This window comes from Pelophylax lessonae (genome assembly GCF_965119305.1).
Source record: "Pelophylax lessonae genome assembly, chromosome: 2".
In the NCBI taxonomy this organism is placed as follows: domain Eukaryota; kingdom Metazoa; phylum Chordata; class Amphibia; order Anura; family Ranidae; genus Pelophylax; species Pelophylax lessonae.
Window position 1 is genome coordinate 626,085,182 of NC_138769.1, and position 20,298 is coordinate 626,105,479.

The 20,298-nt window shown below is 43.9% G+C and overlaps 1 protein-coding gene across 1 annotated transcript in view; it reads left to right on the forward strand.

Annotated features, from left to right (window-relative positions):
- Window positions 1-20,298, forward strand: part of NUP58 (nucleoporin 58) — an 88,193-nt gene that overhangs the window by 44,323 nt on the left and 23,572 nt on the right. Inside the window, exon 12 of the mRNA XM_082245583.1 lies at window positions 5,849-6,050. Coding sequence (XP_082101709.1) covers window positions 5,849-6,050 — 202 coding nt within the window. The remainder of the gene's footprint in view (window positions 1-5,848; window positions 6,051-20,298) is intronic.

Below are 20,298 nucleotides of genomic sequence, written 5' to 3' on the forward strand. Positions count from 1 at the left end.
AGAAGAAGCCCTGGTTTGGCAAACAAAAATCCGGCCAGGCTGGGCCGGCGGCTCAGTCCGCCTCGGCCTGAAGGGGCGCCCTCACCCATTTCAGGGGTGGGGGGGACGTTTGCGCGGTTTCCTCCAACCTTGGCTGCTCCGAATCACGGACAGGTGGGTTCAGGAAATCATTCGGTCAGGGTACAAGATCGAATTTCTTTCACGGCCGGTGAACAGATTCTTTCCCTCAAATCTTCATTTGACCCCAGGGCGGTTGCAGGATCTCCTCGCCCAAGGGGTGATCGTCCCGGTGTCTCATCGGGACAGGTTTCGGGGTTTTTATTCAAATCTGTTTACTGTGCCCAGAAAGGAGGGCAAAGTGCGTCCGATCCTGGACTTAAAAGTGCTGAACTGCTTCATGCGCGTTCGAAAGTTCCGCATGGAATCAATCCGCTCGGTGGTGGCCTCCCTGAATCCGGGGGAGTTCCTGGCCTCTATAGACCTGAAGGATGCGTATCTACACATCCCCATATTCGAGGGTCATCAGAGGTACCTCCGATTCGCTATCGCGGAGGACCATTGCCAGTTTGTGGCGTTACCTTTCGGTCTCGCTTCGGCTCCAAGGGTCTTTACCAAAGTGTTGGCGCCTGTTGTGGGCACAGGGCATTGCGGTCTTTGGGATATCTGGACGATCTCCTGTTAAGATCGAGTGCCAGTCAGAGCCTGCTGCGCGATCTGTCCGCTACGGTCCAGACGCTTCAGGAGTTTGGTTGGACAATCAACATTCAGAAGTCGACCTTGTCGCCTTCGGTTCGTCTCCAGTATCTGGGAATGGTTCTGGACTCTGCTCAAGCAAAGGTGTTCTTACCGGAGGACAAGCTCCGGACCCTACAGAACGAGGTCAGGTCCCTCAGGGACAAATAATCCTAGTCACTCAGGACCTGTATGTCGCGGCGTCGGACGGAAAATCCTTCAGGCCAATTCTGTGGATGGTAGTGACCACGGATGCCAGCCTGTCGGGCTGGGGTGGAGTCCTGGGCAACCTGTCTGCCCAGGGCACTTGGTCGGAGGAGGAATCCTCCCTTCTGATAAGTATTTTGGAATTGAGAGCGATCAGGCGGTGCCTGATCCATTGGTTGGCTCGTCTTCAGGGCCGTCCTGTCCGGGTGCAGACGGACAATGCCACTGCGGTGGCTTACATCAATCACCAAGGGGGCACCAGGAGTGCCCGGGTGGCCCAGGAAGTGACCAGTGTTCTGTCTTGGGCCGAGACTCGTGTCCCGGCGATTTTGGCGGTTCACATTCCGGGTGTGGAGAATTGGCAGGCGGATTATCTGAGCCGCCAGACCCTGGACCAGGGGGAATGGTCCCTACACCCGGAGGTGTTTTCAAATGCTGTGTGGGAAGTGGGGATCCCCGGATGTGGATCTGTTAACGTCTGGGCTAAACCACAAGGTGGAAAGGTTCGTGGCAAGAACGCACGATCCTCTGGCAGAGGCCTCGGATGCGCTGGTGGTGCCTTGGGGTCAGTATCGCCCGATCTATGCCTTTCCTCCGATTCAGTTGTTGTCCAGGTTCCTTCGCAGGTTGGCCTTGGAACAATCGCTGGTGATTTTGGTGGCGCCGGACTGACCTCGCCGGTCCTGGTACACGGACATCGTTCACCTGGCCGTAGAGCCTCCGTGGCGGCTGCCACTACGAGAAGATCTATTGTCTCAAGAACCGATCTTCCATCCTTTACAGTCGCTGGCTTTAACGGCCTGGCTGTTGAGAGCCAGGTCCTGAGAGACAGGGGTCTCTCCTCAGAGGTCATTCCTACTTTGATCAAGGCTAGAAAAGCCTCTTCTGGTAAGATTTATTACCGTACATGGAAAGCTTATTTTGCCTGGTGTGAGTCCAGGGGTTTCGCTCCTCGTTCCTACTCAGTGGCGAGAATGTTGGCTTTCCTCCAGACTGGTGTGGACCAGCGTCTTGCATTGGCCACGATTAAGGGCCAGGTCTCTGCTCTGGCTGTTCTTTTCCAGTGCCCTGTGGCGTCTAATTCCTTAATTCGCACCTTTATTCAAGGTGTGCGTCGCTTGGCTCCTCCTAGAAGGGAGCCCTTACCTCCATCGGACTTGAACTTGGTTCTGTCCGTGTTGCAGCATTCCCCTGATGAACACATCAGGGAACTTTCGTTACCCATGCTATCTAAGAAGGTTGCGTTCCTGGTAGCGATCACTTCTGCTCGCAGAGTGTCAGAGTTGGCGGCATTGTCTTGCCGCTCCCCTTACCTGGTGGTTCATAGGGATAAGGTGATCTTACGACCTAATCTGTCCTTTTTGCCAAAGGTGGTTTCGGAATTCCACCTGAATGAGGACATTGTTTTGCCTTCGCTTTGTGCGGATCATAAGCATTCAAAGAGGTTGCCTTGCATTCCTTGGATGTTGTCAGGGCGATCAGGGTTTACCTGTCGTCGACTGAATCCTTTCGGAAATTGGATTCTCTTTGTCCTTCCTGAGGGACCTCGGAAGGGTATGGCTGCGTCTGCAGCAACCATTGCCAAATGGATCAGACAGACCATTGTACAGGCTTATTCAGTGCGGGAACGAGTTCCTCCCTTCCCTGTCAAGGTGCACTCTACCAGGTCGGTGAGTACGTCCTGGGCCTATCGGCATCAAGCTTCGGTGGCCCAGGTGTGCAAGGCTGCGACTTGGCTGTCGGTGCACACTTTCTCAAAGTTCTACAAAATTGATGTTCTGGCATCAGCTGATGCATCCTTTGGCCACAAAGTTCTCTCTGCGGCAGCTCCATAGGGAACCCTTTTTTTTTTTTTTTTTTTTTTTTTTTTTACGGGTCCCTAGCTGTTGGGGTTGTTTTCCCCTTGGTTATTTGTTTTCCTGGGTTGTTGCTCATGTTGAGCCCTTTTTTGTTACCCAGAAGGTTACCTTCTTGTACATGTAAGGTTCCTTTCTCTGATGTGGGTACTGCGTTGCTTTTCTGGCGGTTGCGTTGCCCACCCCTCATGTCTACACTGCTTTGGGACGTCCCCATAAGTGAAGACTGTATGAGTGGGCGGCGACTGTCGGAGGATGTAAGAGGAAACTGAATTTTTGTAAAATCTTACCGTAAAATTCCTTTCTCTGAGTCCTCCGACAGTCGCCGCCACCGCCCCTCTTTTTGGGGTCCTTTGTTATACACTTTCACTGCTTGCGACCAAACTGAATTGGGATGGCTATTGCAGGGGGGTATTGGACTAGGACAGCCCTCATGGGTGTGACTATGTAGATTTATTGTTCTAGAACCTCCTGTGGAGATGAAGTCAATACCCCATAAGTGAAGACTGTATGAGTGAGCGGCAACTGTCGGAGGACTCAGAGAAAGGAATTTTATGATAAGATTTTACAAAAATTCAGTTTTTGGGGACTCCCTGGATGAATTGGTTAAAGGTGTCACTGGGGGCAAGAGCACTCTGCTGCCCCAGAATCCTAAGGGTAAGTTCTTCCGCGGTAAGCGGGCCCCTTTCTTTAAGCCAAATCAGAGGTCCTTTCGTGCCTTCAAGGCGCAGGACAAGGGAAAACCCTTCAAGGGCCAGGGTGGCCAGAGAAAGCCCTGGTCGGGCAAGCAAAAGGCTGCCCAGGCTGGTGCGGCGGCTCAGTCCACCACTGCCTGAAGGGGCGCCCTCACCCATTTCAGGGGTGGGGGGACATCTGCGCGGTTTCCCCCAACCTTGGCTGCTCCGGATTCTGAAAAGGTGAGTTCAGGAAATCATTCGATCGGGTTACAAGATCGAATTCCTTTTGCGGCCGGCGGACAGATTCTTTCCCTCAAATCTTCATTTGACCCCAGATCGGATGCTCGATCTTCATGGGGCGGTCCTGGTACGCGGACATTGTTCAACTGCCCGTCGAGCATCCATGGCGGCTACCGTTACGAGACGATCTACTATCTCAGGGGCCGATCTTCCATCCTGCTTTACAGTCACTGGCTTTAACGGCGTGGCTGTTGAAAGCCAGGTCCTGAGGGACAGGGGTCTCATCTGAGGTCATTCCTACTTTGCTCAAGGCTAGGAAAGCCTCGTCCGGTAAGATCTATTATTGGAAGGCTTATTTTGCCTGGTGTGAATCCAGAGGCTTCCCTCCTCGTGCCCTCTCGGTGGCGAGGGTGTTGGCCTTCCTCCAAACTGGTGTGGATCAGCGCCTGGCGTCGACCACGATTAAGGGCCAGCTGTCGGCGCTGGCCGTCCTTTTTTCAGCGTCCCTTGGCATCTAACTCTTTAATTCGCACCTTTGTTCAAGGTGTGCGTCACTTGGCCCCTCCTCGGAGGGCGCCTCTACCTCCTTGGGACTTGAACTTGGTTATGTCCGTTTTGCAACGTCCTCCTTTTGAAAACATCAGGGAAATTTCTTTGTCTCTGCTGTCAAAAAAGGTTGCCTTTCTAGTGGCGATCACTTCAGTACACAGAGTGTCGGAATTGGCGGCCTTGTCTTGCCGCTCCCCTTACCTGGTGGTTCATAGGGATAAGGTGGTCTTGCGACCCAACCAGTCCTTTCTTTCAAAGGTGGTTTCTGATTTTCACCTCAATGAGGACATTGTTTTGCCTTCGCTTTGTGCGAATCCTAAACATCCTAAGGAGTTTGCCTTACATTCCTTGGATGTTGTCAGGGCGATCAGGGTTTACCTGTCGGCCACTGAATCCTTTCGGAAGTTGGATTCTCTTTTTGTCCTTCCTGAGGGACCTCGGAAGGGTATGGCTGCGTCTGCGGCGACCATTTCAAAATGGATCAGACAGACGATTGTACAGGCCTATTCGATTAGGGAACGGGCGCCGCCCTTCCCTGTCAAGGCGCACAGGTTCTGTGTGCGGCAGTGCCTTAAGGGGACCCTGGTTTTGTGGGTCCCTGGCTGTTGGGGTTGTTTATCTCCTTGGTTATTTGCTTTCCTGGGTTGTTTCTCCAGTTGAGCTTTCATTGTTACCCAGAGGATTTACCTTTCTGTTCGAGTAAGGTTCCTTTCTCTGACTTGCGTGCTGCGTTGCCTTTATGACGGTTATGTTTCCCACCCCTCAGGTCTACACTGCTTTGGGACATCCCATTGGTGAAGACTGAGTGGGCGGCGACTGTCAGAGGATGTAAGAGAAAACTGAATTTTTGTAAAATCTTACCATAAAATTCCTTTCTCGGAGTCCTCTGACAGTCGCCGCCCCCGCCCCTCTATTTGGGGTTCTGTGGACTTTAAATGCTTGCTACCAAACTGAGTTGGGATTGCTGATAGCAGGGGGGTATTGGACCAGTGGGACAGCCCCCATAGGTGTGTCTAATGTAAATTACTTTGTTTTTAACAAGTCTTATGCCTAGCTTGCTCCTATGGATAAGAGGTCAATACCCATTGGTGAAGACTGAATGAGTGGGCGGCGACTGTCAGAGGACTCAGAGAAAGGAATTTTACGGTAAGATTTTACAAAAATTACGTTTTCACTGCAAGCAACCATAATCCAGCATTTTTCATTAAACTGAAATGCTTGGGTTGAAACTGCTTTTTGTTCTGAAGTATGGATTGGTAGTCCCCTTGTACACGTGAATTTCAAGCTATTTAAACACCCCACAACTGCATGCATCTTAAAGACCTGAATCCAGCTGTTTCACAGTTCAAGCAACTAAACTTTGTCTGAGTGTCAACGTGAGAATGTTGCAGAAGTGGATTTCTGTATTAAAGGGCTACAGTTCTGTTTGCAGTGTGAGAAACATACTGAATCTAACTGTTTAAGATTTATAATCAACTGGAGTGGATTTACTCATTCAAATACAGTTCCATTGTTTCCTGATTAGCATTAGCAGTTCTTTGACTTAGTATTGCCTGAAGTTTTTCACAAGAATTTGTTTGCTTACAGATGCTCAAGGAAAAATACCTTAGCTTCCGGAAGACCTTCTTGGGGGATTCCACTGATGTATTTGACGCACGGAGAGCTGAAGCCAAGAAGTGGCAAAGTGCCCCTCGCATAACCACCGGGCCCACACCCTTTGGCAGTGTACCAAACGCAGCAGCTGTGGCGATGGCTGCAACCCTGACCCAGCAGCAGCAGCCTGCTACAGGTCTGAATGCATTCAAGTTCTAGATAACTTACACCCAATCTATGATTAGTGCATTTATTTTAGCTCTCAAACTGGGTCTTCCTAATTTTTACTAAATACAGCTTTTAGAGTAGACAGGGTTTAGTATTGGCAATAATTATACATTTTAAAGCAAATATTTTGCTGTCATTGGAACCTTACTTTAAAGTGGCACTATACTCCAATGTTCTCTAAAAGTATACCAGCACCCAGTACACAACCTGATCTATTTTCCTTTCTCTCCTCTCTCTAACTAACTTAAAATGCCTAAATCAATTCAGTAATACGTACTGGTCAGCATATCTGAGCATGTTCTATCCTGATAATAATGTCATCACCTGCAAAACAGGGCTCAGGGTATGTGTCAAGGAAGTGTTGCTAATTGGATCCCTCTGCCCAAAGCATTACGAGTATTAGAAGGGCTGCAATGGCTTCCCTGCATCTATACCCAAAACACTGTTTTGTGATTTATATGATCTCTGCTGGAGGGGAGAATCTTTCAATCTGAGCTCTGATCTTTTCTGTTAATTAGAAATCACATACCCAATGCTTATGTGATCAGTATCCGAGTGAGCCTGCTGCAGAATTTTCTCCAGAAAGGCAAGGTTTTAGCTATTCTATATTTTCATTATAGATACATCCTGGTAGAACTACTGATATACAGGGCCTTGAAAAAGTGTTCATACCCCTTGAAATCTTCCACATTTTGTCATGTTACAGCCAAAAACGGAAATGTATTTTATGTGATAGACCAACACAAAGTGGCATATAATTGTGAAGTGAAAGGAAAATGATAAATGGTTTTCAATTTTTTTTTTTTTTACAAATATCTGTGTGGCGTGCATTTGTTGTCAGCCCCCTTGAGTCAGTACTTTGTAGAACCACCTTTTGCTGCAATTACGGCTGCAAGTCTTTTTTGGCTATGTCTCTACCAGCTTTGCACATCTAAAGAGTGACATTTTTGCCCATTCTTCTTTGCAAAATAGCTCAAGCTCTATCAGATTGGATGGAGAGCATCTGTGAACAGCAATTTTAAGTCTTGACACCGATTCTCAATTGGATTTAGGTCTGGACTTTGATTGGGCCTTTCTAACACATATGAATATGCTTTGATCTAAACCATTCCATTGTAGCTCTGGCTGTATGTTTAGGGTAGTTGGCCTGCTGGAAGGTGAACCTCTGCCCCAGTCTCAAGTCTTTTGCAGACTCTAACAAGTTTTCTTCTAAGATCGGCCTGTATTTGGCTCTGACCAGCTTCCCTGTCCTTGCTGAAGAAAAGCATCCCCCACAACATGATGCTGCCACTACCATGTTTCACAGTGGGAATGGTGAAACATTATGTGCAGTGTTAGTTTTCTTGCCACACATACCATTTTGCTTTTGCCAAAAGTTCAATTTTGATCTCATCTGACCAGAGCACCTTCTTCCACATGTTTTCCGGTTTCCCTCACATGGCTTCTCACAAACTGAACTTATTGCTCTCTTTCAACAATGGCTTTCTTCTTGCCACCCCTGCTTCTATAAAGGCCAGATTTGTGGAGTGCACGACTAATAGATCTCCTGTCGACAGATTCTCCCACCTGAGCTGTGAATCTCTGCAGCTCCTCCAGAGTTATCATGAGCCTTTTGGCTGCTTCTCTGATTTTATTAAAAAATAAAACCGCATCTGTGGCGCTAAACCTTAAAATACAGTCCCAAATGAATGAGAAAAGGAACAGCAGTCCATAAAGGTGCATCCCAAACTTGTAAAAGGACGAGGCAGCTTCTGAACCGAAATCCCACCACCGGACAGCACACCAATCACCACTCCTTACCAACTGAAATGGATCCCCATAACAGAGATCTCACAAGCCCCTCTAAATGCGAACCAGAGAACCAGACGATCCTGCTCTCCAATCTCGGATAGGTAGACTTGGCAGATGATATATGTAAAAAAGAGCAGGAACACTAACATAACGTAGACTGCTATTTATTGAAAATTGCACACGAGTGGGTAACACTTACAAGATCAAATGAAATACATCGCATCTCTCTGATTTTATTGCTCTCCTTGCCCGGCCTCTGTTAGGTGGGATGCCCATGTGTTGGAAGGTTTGCAGTTGTGCCCTACTCCTTCTTTTTTTTTTTTTCCCATTTTCAGATGATGGATTGAACAGTGCTCCTGTGAGATGTTCAAAGCTTGGGACATTTTTTATAACCTAACCCTGTTTTAAACTTTTCCGCAACGTTATCCCTGACCGATCTGGTGTGTTCCTTAGCCTTCATGATGCTGTTTGTTCACGCAGCTTCTCTAATAAACCTCTGAGGGCTTCACAGAACAGCTGTACTTATACTGATAATAAATTACACACAGGAGGACTGTATTTACTAATTGGGTGACTTCTTAAGGTAATTGGTTCCACTAGTTTGGGGTATCAGAGTAAAGGGGGCGGAATACAAATGCACGCCACTTTATGGATATTTATTTTCGTAAAAAAAATTTTAAAACCGTTTATCATTTTCTTTCCACTTCACAATTATGTGCCACTTTGTGTTGGTCTATCACAAAAAATCCCAATAAAACAACACATTTTATTTTTTAGTTTCTAATATGACAAAATGTGGAACCTTTCAACGGGTATGAATACCTTTTCAAGGCACTGTATGCATTATGTTTACATTTGAATATAGGTCCATATGAAAAATAACTTCCAGAAAACATGAAAAATTAAATTTTGTGAGCAATAACACACCATTGGTCCCCTGCTGCCCTTGAGCTTTCCTGTGCTACAGTTACAGCTTTCATTATCTACCTGGTGGTGACATTTAGAATTTCACTGCAATCATAAGCTACAGAAGGGAACCACTGTGTTTAGCTGGTTGGATTTCTGTATGCTACATGATGTAATTCATTTTCACAGTTGTGAGAGATGGGGACTGTTTAACAATATTATATGGAGCAGCCAAGAGAGAATTTTCTGGAAATGCCTACTTTGTAGTAACGCCTGTTCACTAATGGCTTTAGTTTCTTTGCTGGGGCTATTAAAACAAGAATGGTACATTGGCATGCAAATATTATGTTAAACATCCTCCATCCTTCAGCTTTTTTCCCCCACAAACTTTGTCCAGCTCCAAATGCTTGTCACCGTGACTTATTTAAAGGGCTAAAATCCCAAATGATAAGCCATAAATTAGTTTGTCAGATCCTGCCTTTGATTTTCCTAGTGTAAAGAAACAAGTTGGTTGCTGTGCAGAATGTTAGCCAAATCTTAATTCACTTAGATTTTTGATTGTCACGACATCTCTATCTCTTGTGAGGACAAGACATTGCTGTAACCCTCTGTCCCTTTATGAGAGATAAGGTACTTTTGGAATACTGAAACACCTTGTGGTGTCTTCTAACTGTATGCATAAATGGCAACATTTTGTTTCTTTGATTTTTATTGGTGGATCTTTCATGAAACTAGGTTATGTCTTGAAAATCTGGAAATGAATGCTTCATTCTGAGGCCTCTGAGATAGTATATACTTAGAGAAATTCTCTCTGAATGCAGAAATTGGTTTAAAGGAAACTTTTACTGTGGGAAATATGTAGCCTGCCATTGCTGACCGTTTCTTCTGAAAATGCCAGCTTGCACAGCTGTCACACTAATACGATGGCTTAATGCTTTGAATCATTGACAAGGAACAGTGTGCCCATCAGAAATTTTAACTTTACTCGTTGCATTCTTGTCTGTGTTGAAGACAAGTTATAGGAAAACCACCAATGATTAAGCCCAATGATAAGTTTGTGTTCATCCTGTCTCGTCAAAACAATAATCTGTTGACATACTGCAAGACAACTAGCATTTTCATTAGATCATCTGCTATAGCAGGCTTTATATTTCTTCATCGCATGTTGCTTTTACCAGACCAGAAACAAGTTAACCTTCCTGAATGGCCCTTAAAGGCTCTGTCCACCCAAAAGTGAGATTTATATATTGGTAGAGAGATTAATAGGCTAAGTCAATCCATAGTTTCTTATGGCTTGGCTACTCCAGTAGAGGAATCTCTGCCATAATGCTCACCTTTTTCTGTTCTATAAAATTAATGTAAAAATTCATCAGGGATAGTGGGACTATTGTTGCTGTTGCAGGAGTCAAGTGCAAGTATTTTACCAAGATTCCCTGGGAGCTTTTAAAAACTGTCATTGATTTTACTCTCTAACATTTACTACAAAATAGAAATATTGATTTCTGGGTGAACTAACACTTTAATAGTCATTCATTGAAATATGTGAAGTTCCTGTGCCTTAATAGGATCTGTCAGGACAGAATTTACCAGTTACAGCCATGGCTCAGTTGGTGCTGGAGGCTTCTACTGCTGGACTCCTGGAAGTGCCAAGGGTTCCAAACAGTGCTTAACTCGTCATCGCACAGTAACATCCCTTTGCCAAAATTATCATGCTAGGTAAAAGCTGTCCTGAAAGGTTCGGTAGAATGCCTTTTGAGTAAATGAACATAACTTATCTAAGCTCTTGCACAGTTTTACTAATACGCTGGTGTAACACAAAGGGTCTAGGACTACAGATCTCTATTGAGAGACGTGTTTGTTCATGGACCTGCTGTTATCACAGTGGAGAAAAAAAAAAAGAAATAAAGGTACACTAATCAGGAAGGATTGTTGTATTAAAATGTGATCTATTTTGATGGCAGCCATTTATTTAAAATGTAGCAGAAGAGTGTGACTTATGTCTCTAGCCAACAAAATGATTGCTTTCATTTTTGGACAAATTTTAATATAGAACTGAGGATCAAACTGTTTTTATGAGCCAAAGGACATTTTACAGAGTATAAAAAGCACACCCAGTTTTTTCTTGGCTCTGCTATGGGATGTCTTTTAATAATTGTAACAAACAGGTACACTTTATACTAGAGAATAATCGCATCTAGGTAATCAATGCACTTGTAACATTAGAAATGGTGCCTTATTTGGGGTATTTGGAAGTTGACTCGCCTATACAGACACATGAAGGGCATTCAAACTCAGTTCAAATTCCGCATGTGAAAAAAGCACATTCCATGGAAATTGTTGACTCTTTCAACATGTTTGAACACAAACATTGGATCTTGATTTGAAAAAGTGCTTACAGATAAAGGTGATATACTTGAACAAATGACAAGTAACATTAACATGGTATATTCATTTTTGTGATCTAAATTAACAAAAACACAAATTTGTCATATGAAAAAGCACGTACACCACTACTTGTGTTTTTTTTTTTTTTTTTTTTTAAAACACTCCCTACTTTTACCATAATTTCAAAATTAAGGTGCAATCCAGTGTTTCGGATTAAGTGCCACTATTTAGAGCTCCTTAAGGCTCGTACACACTTGGAGAAAATCGGATGAAATTTCGTCCGATTTTCGCCCTCTCTTGCTCAGCGTTCATTACCGTTTTTAGTTGACAGTGCATAATGTTCACAAAATTTCTCGCCAATTTTTTTTGGGACGTTTGTTCCTAGACTTCCTGGTCGTCAGCAACTTCAGATCATGCGCGGTCTTTCGTATCCGATTTTTCGCAGACGTACTGCATACACGTTAAACTAAAATTGGTCTTGCTGGGGACGGATGATAAAAATTTTGGTGTTTGTCCCTCCGTTTTTTTTTTTTTTTTTTAGTTGAAAATGTCGGCATCGGCCGCTGAAAGTTGTGTACACACTAGCCGAAAATCGTACGATTTTACCTCGGACGGGACTTTTCGGCAGATTTTGTGTGTACCCCACTTTAGGCTACATTCACACACTGGCATTTAAGGCTGTTGCGAATTGTAGCGGTAGGAATGTTTACAGCTGTGGATGAGAGTGGCTAAGTGCAGCCACCGGCCTCCATTCACTCTGACAGTTTGCTGGCAGCCGTAGCTATTTTCAGCTCTCCGGACAGCCACAAATACCTGTGGTGATCACTGCTGGGCGTACACTGTCATTAGAGTGAATGGGGCTGGTGGCTGCACCAAGCTGCTCTAACCGCAGCTGTAAACAAAAGATTCCTGTGGCTACAATTCAAACCGACCTTAATCGCTGGTGTGAATGAAGCCTTAGGGAGTATGCAAATGAAACCTCTTTTATTTAAAGCTCTGACATCTAGGATCTGGTGTTCTCTTTGCTATTGACATGTGTGATGTCATCCTGTCGACCAATAGAGTTCTATTTAAGGTCCTCAGAAAAGATTGTGAATGCAAGTCTGGTAGGTGATTTAACCACTTTACCACTAAGTACTGTAATAGTACTGCGGCAAAGTGGCTCGTTCCCGTCTGACGACGTAGACCTACGTCGCCAGACTCCTCCCCTGTAGGCGGCGCTCGCGCGCCGCCGGAGGCGCGCTCCCGCTGTTTTCATTCACAGCGGGAGTCGGGCCAGGGGAGGAGCAGCGGCGATCGCCGCTGCTCTGCCCCGATCGTCGGGGATCTAGTGTGGAGATCCGCCCGCCTGTGTAAACACAAGCGGGCGGATCTCCTCAGTGACAGGGAGTGACAGATCGGAGTGTTCAGCATAGCTGGACATCCGATCTGTCCCTGTCTAACACAGTCACCTCCCCCCCCCCACACGTCAGTAAGCACCAGGCATACATTAACCCCTCCCTCTCCAATAAAGTTAACCCCTTCCCTGCCAGTGTCATTTTTACAGTAACAGTGCATATTTATAGCACTGATTACTGCAGTAATGTCACTGGTACCCCCAAAAGTGTCAAAAATGTCAGTCAAGGGTCCGATCTGTCCGCTGCAATGTCGCAGTCCCGCAAAAAAATCGCAGATCGCCGCCATTACTCGTTAAAAAAAAAAAACACCAAAAATGACAAATCTTTCTCTTTGTTAGTAAACGCAATAACTTTTGCGCAAACCAATCAAAATACGCTTATTGCGATTTTTTTTTTTTTTTTTTTTTTTTTTTTTTTTTTTACCAAACATGGGTAGCAGAAAACAAATTGGCCAAAAATTAAAAAAAAAATTGGTTTTTACATCTTTTTTTGGGGGGAATTTCATATAAAAAAATGTGAAAAATATTGTTATTTTTTCAAAATAAACGCTCTTTTTTTGTTTATAGTGCAAAAAGTAAAAATCGCACAGGTGATCAAATACCACCAAAAGAAAGCTCTGTTTGTGGGAAAAAAAGGACGTCAATTTCGTTTGGGTACGGCGTCGCACGACCGCGTAATTGTCAGTTAGTTGCACAGCGCCGAATCGCAAAAAGTGGCCCAGACGTAAGACAGCAAAATGCTCTAGTGGTAAAGTGGTTAAGAAGCATCAGAATGATTTAAAAATCAATCATTTACTGTAAGGAAAATAATCTAGACGCGGTGTTCATTTCAAACGACTGCTAATTTGAACAGGACTGGCTGGCCCAGCAAATTCAACAGCTGGCTTAAGCTAAAGGAAGTATCCAAAAACCCCACATTTTCATTGGGGGGGGGTTGAGGCAACTCTTGCAACAGTCAAATTGCGTTCATGTTCAGTGAGAAGAGGTTGCATCAATTCAACCTGTGTAAGAGGTGTGTTGGTGTAAAACTTTTGCTGTCCAAAAAGAACATTAGAGCAAGATTAGTTTGCCATTACCCTCCCTGACAGTAATCCTGAGTGTGGCTCGGGGTCAATTTTCAGTGCCAAAAGTGGTAACCCCCGAGCCACACTTAGGATTACCCTGTAGTGAAACTTACCATGTCCCTACGATCTCTGTTCTATCAGAATACTGCTACCCATCAGATTCTGCTACCTGAAGAGACGTTCAGACGAGAAAAACTTACTGCGCTTGCACCATGCGTTCCAGCATGGGCGCCATGCCTTCCAATAGCTTTCCTAATGTGACAGAAAACAAAGTAGCAGCAAACATGTTCTTACACCCAAGCAACTCTTGAATTTCAGACTGATTTTAGCAGTAAACTCACCTTATACACTGAAATAGGCTATTTCACCAAGACCGAGTGAAATAGTCTATTTCACTATATAATCAGTTTGTCGCTGAGCAGTGTGGGGTGTACCAAGATGGACTTCGCCACCTTCTACCTGCAGGTTTCTGGCTATATTTACTATATTACAATAATAGAAATGTAATACTGTTCAGTCTATAAGGTCAGTTTACTGGTAAAATAAATCGAAATTTCAAGACTTGCGTGGGTGTAAGAAGATGTCCGCAGCTGCTTCGTTTTCTGTCACATTAGGAAAGCTATTGGAACGCATAGTGGCCATGTTGGAACGCATGGCGCATGCGCAGTAAGTTTTCTCATCCGAACATCACTTCCAGTTGCAGAATCTGATAGGTAATGGTATTTTGATAGAACACCGGCATCCGTCTTACGGGTTCCCTTCCCTGTTAGCGCCATGACGCAGGGGGGGGGGGAGGGGGGGCAGGACCGGGTGGGAAATTTAAAAAAAAAAGTACACAAAACATGACATGATGCATTGTAATCTGTCAGGATTACATTACTGTATCAAGCCATTTTACATCAGTCTTGTCCCTAGTGCTTTGTCCAGTGCCCTGTCTGCACTTTTACTGTTTTATTCCTTTTATTTTTATTAATACATTTTTTATTAAGTTTATTTTTATTTATTAATTTTTAATAACTTTTACGGTATATAAGAATTACAGGCCTACAATGTAAAACGGATTTCCATGCAAAAGAATGTACCGCTTTGACATTCAAAAACACTGACCTATTCAGACCCAGGAAGGTTAAACATATAGGCAAAGACTAGCTCTTCTTGAAAACGTGTTGAAGACTGATCAAAGATTGAGTTGTTTGGATACAGTATTTATTTATGTGTTCGCTGTAAACGTAAGACAGCATTTCAGGACAGATAAAAACATAACTGTGAAGTGTGGTGGTGGGTATGTTTATGGTTTGAGGTTGTTTTGCTGCTTTACGGGTAGCTTGCAGTCAACTATATACATTCTGCATCATATTGTGTTTGAGAATGGGAGGCCATCTGTCCAAAAGCTACAGTTGAACCCAAAATGGAACAAAGCTGAAATTGAACCACAATAATGATCCTAAGCACACTAGCAAATGCATGAGAAAATGACTTAAAAAAAAAAAAAAAGCAACTGAAGGACATTAGCAGGTCAAAAAAAAATTTCACTCAGTCAGTGTCAGACTGGTGGGAATGTATACAAAATGACTACAAGATATTTTTTATACAAGTGGCATTCGATTTTGATGATGTGTATTTACTTATTTTTCACTTATTTAAATATATCACCTTTTATAACACATAACAATCTTTATGCGTGTTCAAAAATGCTGAAAAAGTCAACAATTTTTCAATGGGGTGTACTTCATTTTACATATAGTGTTATGTTGGTACTTGAACCTAGGTCCTTGGTACAAGAAGTCTAAAATGCTAAGCATTGCTGCCAACTTTAAGGTACCTATTGACTACTAAACTAGAAGTATGGGCTCCTGAATTCTACATTGATTTGTCTATCCCAGTTCTAAACTAAGCCAATCTGTTTAAATTGCATGTAGTGGCTCTAATTTTCAAAATTTAGTGAATGTTTTTTTTTTTTTTTTTTTTTATGATGCTGCATAACTACTCAATGAATGTGTATTTTCAACTGTTTACATATTTTTATTGCGGACAGACCAGTATTTAATTTTTTTTTAATTTTTTTTTTTTATTATTTATGGTTGCTTTTTGTTAATTGCTTTGCTGACGGGCAGCAATTTTCATGTTATTTAATGACCTTTTAATCTGTACTTTTACTTAAGACACTATGAAAAAAAACGAAAGCTCTTCATTTTACATAAGGTTTTTCATTTTTTTTTTTTTTTTTTTTTTTTTGTTACCCTGTGTTTTTAATACCTGGTGTTTTTTTTTTTATTTATATTTTTGTCATTTACTAAAGTTGTGCTGTGTAAAAGCAATAAACCGTTTTTTAACTGCAATGAGAATACAAATAACTTCTTGTACCGTGTGTTACGGTGCTTGTGAACCAAACTAGCGTAGGCATGGAAATGCTTTTTGATAAATCAGTAGAAGTACCTTTAGTGCATATTTTGACTATTTCTTTAACAGTTTTGTTTGAGTGGCACTGATTAGAAAGTGTCTGGTGTTTTTAATTTTTCACTTCCTTGAAAGGCATGTCTACCCAAAACCGTTAATTAGTGAGTTGAATAACGCAGCAGCTTCTTCTTCTCCTTGACTCTGGAGTTCCCCCCAGTAGTTGTGTCCACTTCCCCTTCTACGAGGCCAGCCTTCCTCAACCAGGGTTCCACAAATGGTTGTTTGGGCTTCCTTGGAGCAATTTATGCCTCTCAGATAAGTAACCACAGAAATCCATAATCTTTTTAGCTATCCATTATGCTAATATACCTTGTGCTGTGGGTATAGTATTTATCAGGGGTTCTCTGAGAATGAAAAAGTTATTTCAAGGTTTCCTCTTTAATTTTTTTCCAGGCTTAACCTTGTTAATCACTATTAAGCTCCCTAAATTATTTTGAAGCAGAAATGTTTCTGATAGTTTTTTCAGCCTGCTTTTTCAGCTCTTCAGCCTGTAGAGCTAAAACAGGGCAATGAAGCCCCACGTGCAGTCGTACTGCACTAAACAAAAATGACTAAAATAAGTTAATGTTATCACCTGTATTGGCTCCCTTCCGGGTTTACTTTTAAAGTGTTATTAAACCCACAACATTCAGTCTGTATATGCAGTAAAGTATGCTGGTTATACTCACTGTGGAACCTAAGGGGTTAATCCTCTATATTGTGTGAAAAGGCTATTTGATCCTGTCTTCTCTGATCCTCCCCTCCTTCCACAGTCCCCAATCCATCTACTGATAGAACAGAACCCTAGGAGTCATTCTGCATATGCTCAGTTTAGTGTGTATTGCTAGAAAGTTTTTTGTTTTTTTTCTTGGGAAGGTGCATGTGATCAGCACTGTCCAGACAGAGGGTCAGGGGTTATGCAGCCTCATGGGACAGTCAGAGGAGAATAAACTTCTACAAGCTTTAACAAGTGCTTGGCCAGACACTGAAAGGAGTCCCGAGACTGCTATATACTGCTGATGATAAAGTATTTAGCAGTTTATATTTACTAAAATAATTGCATTTCAGTGTACTGTGGGAGACCGGATATAGTGAATGCAGGGCCCTGGGTTTAGTAACACTTTAAAGTATATACACTTTTTTTTTCCCACCTGTTTTTGGATAGGACAGGGCATGGTTAAAATCCCTCATTCACACTTGCATCAACCCTCTTCATTCCTCTGAAAAAATGGTCTGCAGTGGTTTTCAGGGGGTAGTTGATAGAGGGCTGGGAGGTGGTATGTTGCCTCCTCACCCCCTGTTTTTAGCCTGAAAAACCTTGACTGCAAGAACATGTGTTTACTGGGTGGTTGCAGTGCAGCCCTATTAATACAAAATTATATGTTTGGCAAGAAGTACCAGTGAAATTAATTTTGAGGCTGTGGGCACAAAGAGATGCCTGGTATTGCATTTCAAAGGATGGTTAACGAACATGAAGACCACTTTAGACTTTATTTCACAAAACTTTTATTTGGTTAGGTATTACTACATGGTATGTAAAACATTCTCCTAAAGAAAAGAATGCGTCATTCAAGTAACAACGGTATAAATAGGTTCACTGAATAGAGCAAAGGTAATGCTGCAAATAACACAAGTTTAAGGCACCGGTGACTGTACATATTCAACTGTAATGCGGGCTGGGAGATGCTCCATCGGTTAAACTACCTACGAAGGAGTATGCCTTGATGAAGGCAGTAGAAGGAATGAGGCACTCTAGAACCCAGGACAGGAGTGAAAAGGAGGAGACTGAAGGATAAAGTGAGCAGAATAGCCACCCAAAATCTGCAGCAGGCGCAAAGAAGAGGAAGGGGGGGGGGGATCTTTTCTGGGGTGGGTAAGAAGGTGGGGAGGGGGGAAAGAATCCCATGTGGGCCAGCCTATTACTGTTGTTCAAAGGATATCCCTCCAAACCAGGGTTCCTCCTGAGGTTGCTAAGGGTTCCTTGAGCAATGGGCAATTTCTGCTTCTCAGATAAATTTCCAATGACACCATTGTTCCTTTTAGCTATCTCTAAGGGGGTAATTCTTCCAAATGACGACAGGAATAAAGCGCTTTTTTCCCCACTGACACTCATACTATTGTGTCATGAGTTGTAGATTTTTAATTTTCTTAAGGGTTCCCCGAGACCATAAACTTATTTCAAGGGTTCCTCTGTGTTGAAAAGGTTGAGAAAGGCTGCTCCAAACAGTCAAATGGTCCAAGTTTAAAAGGTCGTTGTAGGTTATCTATGGATCCCAATTCTTTAGAAATTTTTTTGGGCGTCGGTAAGTATAGACGAGAACTTCTCATAGACCATGGTTCCCAGGAGCTTGCTTCTTAACTTCAGTGAAATTAAGGAATGGTTGGCGCCAGGGTCTTTTAGGTTTCCTTTTTAAAGCGGTAGTCAGTCACATGCAAAATCTCTTCTTGGTAGCTGTGTAGTCTTCTCTGTTCTGTTCCCGCTGCTAGCTGTTCACATTCTATAGCCAATAGGGATGTGAGAAGAGCTAGAAGGGGAATGGAATACACAACCAGAATAGACTTTGTGGCATATTCCTATAAACCAGTAGGACAGGTGATTTAAAACAAGCGGTAACTTTGCATGGGCACTGGAAGGTGTTTGCACGTAGGACAGGTATAGGTGAGATTTAGGTAATCTGATATAAAATTTCCCTATTTGATATGATACCTTGGCAGCCATGAGAAGAATTTCTTACTCCCCATTGCCATTATATCCTAAATTTCACAACAATGCAGGGGAAAAAAAGCTTTAGTGCATTGTTAATGTCCAGGGAATTACATTACCATTAGGGTTGAGCGAACACCTAGATGTCCGTGTTCGACGGGTTCGGCCGAACTTTAAAAAAAAGTCCGGGTCCGTGTCCCGGACTTTTACCGAACTTTTCCCGGACACCGAACCCCATTGAAGTCAATGGGGACCCGAACTTTAAGGCACTAAAATGGCTCTAAAACACCAAAGGAAAGGGCTAGAGTGCTGCAAATGGCAGCAAAACGTAATTAAGAGCATGGCAAGTGCTCTGCAAACAAATGTGGATAGGGAAATAACTTAAAACAACAAAAAAAAAACAGAAAAATAAAACAATGTTCTTCTTCATCTCTGAAGGACGAGGCCCATATGGAGTAGGAGGGAGGTTGAGGTGGTGGTGGATGTGGCGGTGACATAGGCGTGCGCACAGGGTGTGCTGGGTGTGCCTGGGCACACCCTAATCACCTAGGGCACATAGCATTGCCAGTGAGGAGATGGGAAAGATCTCCCTGGGACCTGCTCTGCTCTATTTCTCCTTGCCTACAGGTACATGGCCCCGATACATTACTCTCCCTGCTGGCAAACACATGCATGTGTATTTCAACTTTGGGGTGCACACCTTAATGCAATAGGCTGCGCACACCTATGGGCGGTGTAGGTGGAAGCGGCGGTGGAGGAGGACCAGGGCCGGATTAACAGCATCATGGGCTTGGTGCTGAGGATTTTGAAGGGCCTTAAGGGCCGTGCCTTGCCATGCACCCAGAGGAGGAAGGGTGCAGCCATGCATGCCTAATTCAACATGGGATGCTGTCTCTGAAGCCCATAAACACATCCATGCATCGCCAACTGTCCCTCCTTGTCCGGCCTTCACGCTGTGTGGGGAGGTTCTGAGGGTGCTGCCTGGGGAAGCGAGCATAGAAGCCAGACTTCTGTGTTTACAAGTGACAGAAGAGCGGTAACAGTGAATATGGCCAACCCGGGGCCTATATAAAAGGTAGGGGCCTGGAGCTGCAGCTCCAATAGCCCCTACATTAATCTGGCCCTGAGGAGGAGGACGAGGTAGCCAACACTGCTTCTTTTCAAAAATTTTAAATGAGGGTACACCCCAAAAGAGTGAGAAAGAGCAAAAATGGAACAATGGGTGGGTAAGGTCGGTATCCATTGCTATTCTGCATAAGGTACGGAAAAGTCCCGTGGGATCCATGCCTGGTTCATTTTAATGAACGTGAGCTTGTCCACATTGTCTCTGGACAGGCGGCTGCGCTTGTCTGTTATAACGCCCCCAGCCGTGCTAAATACCCGTTCAGATAATACACTGGCTGCAGGGCACGCCAGCACCTCCAAGGCGTAAAGGGCAAGCTCAAGCCATGTGCCCAATTTGGAGACCCAGAAGTTGAAGGGGGCAGACCCGTCATTCACTACATGTAGGCGTGTGCACACATACTGCTCCACC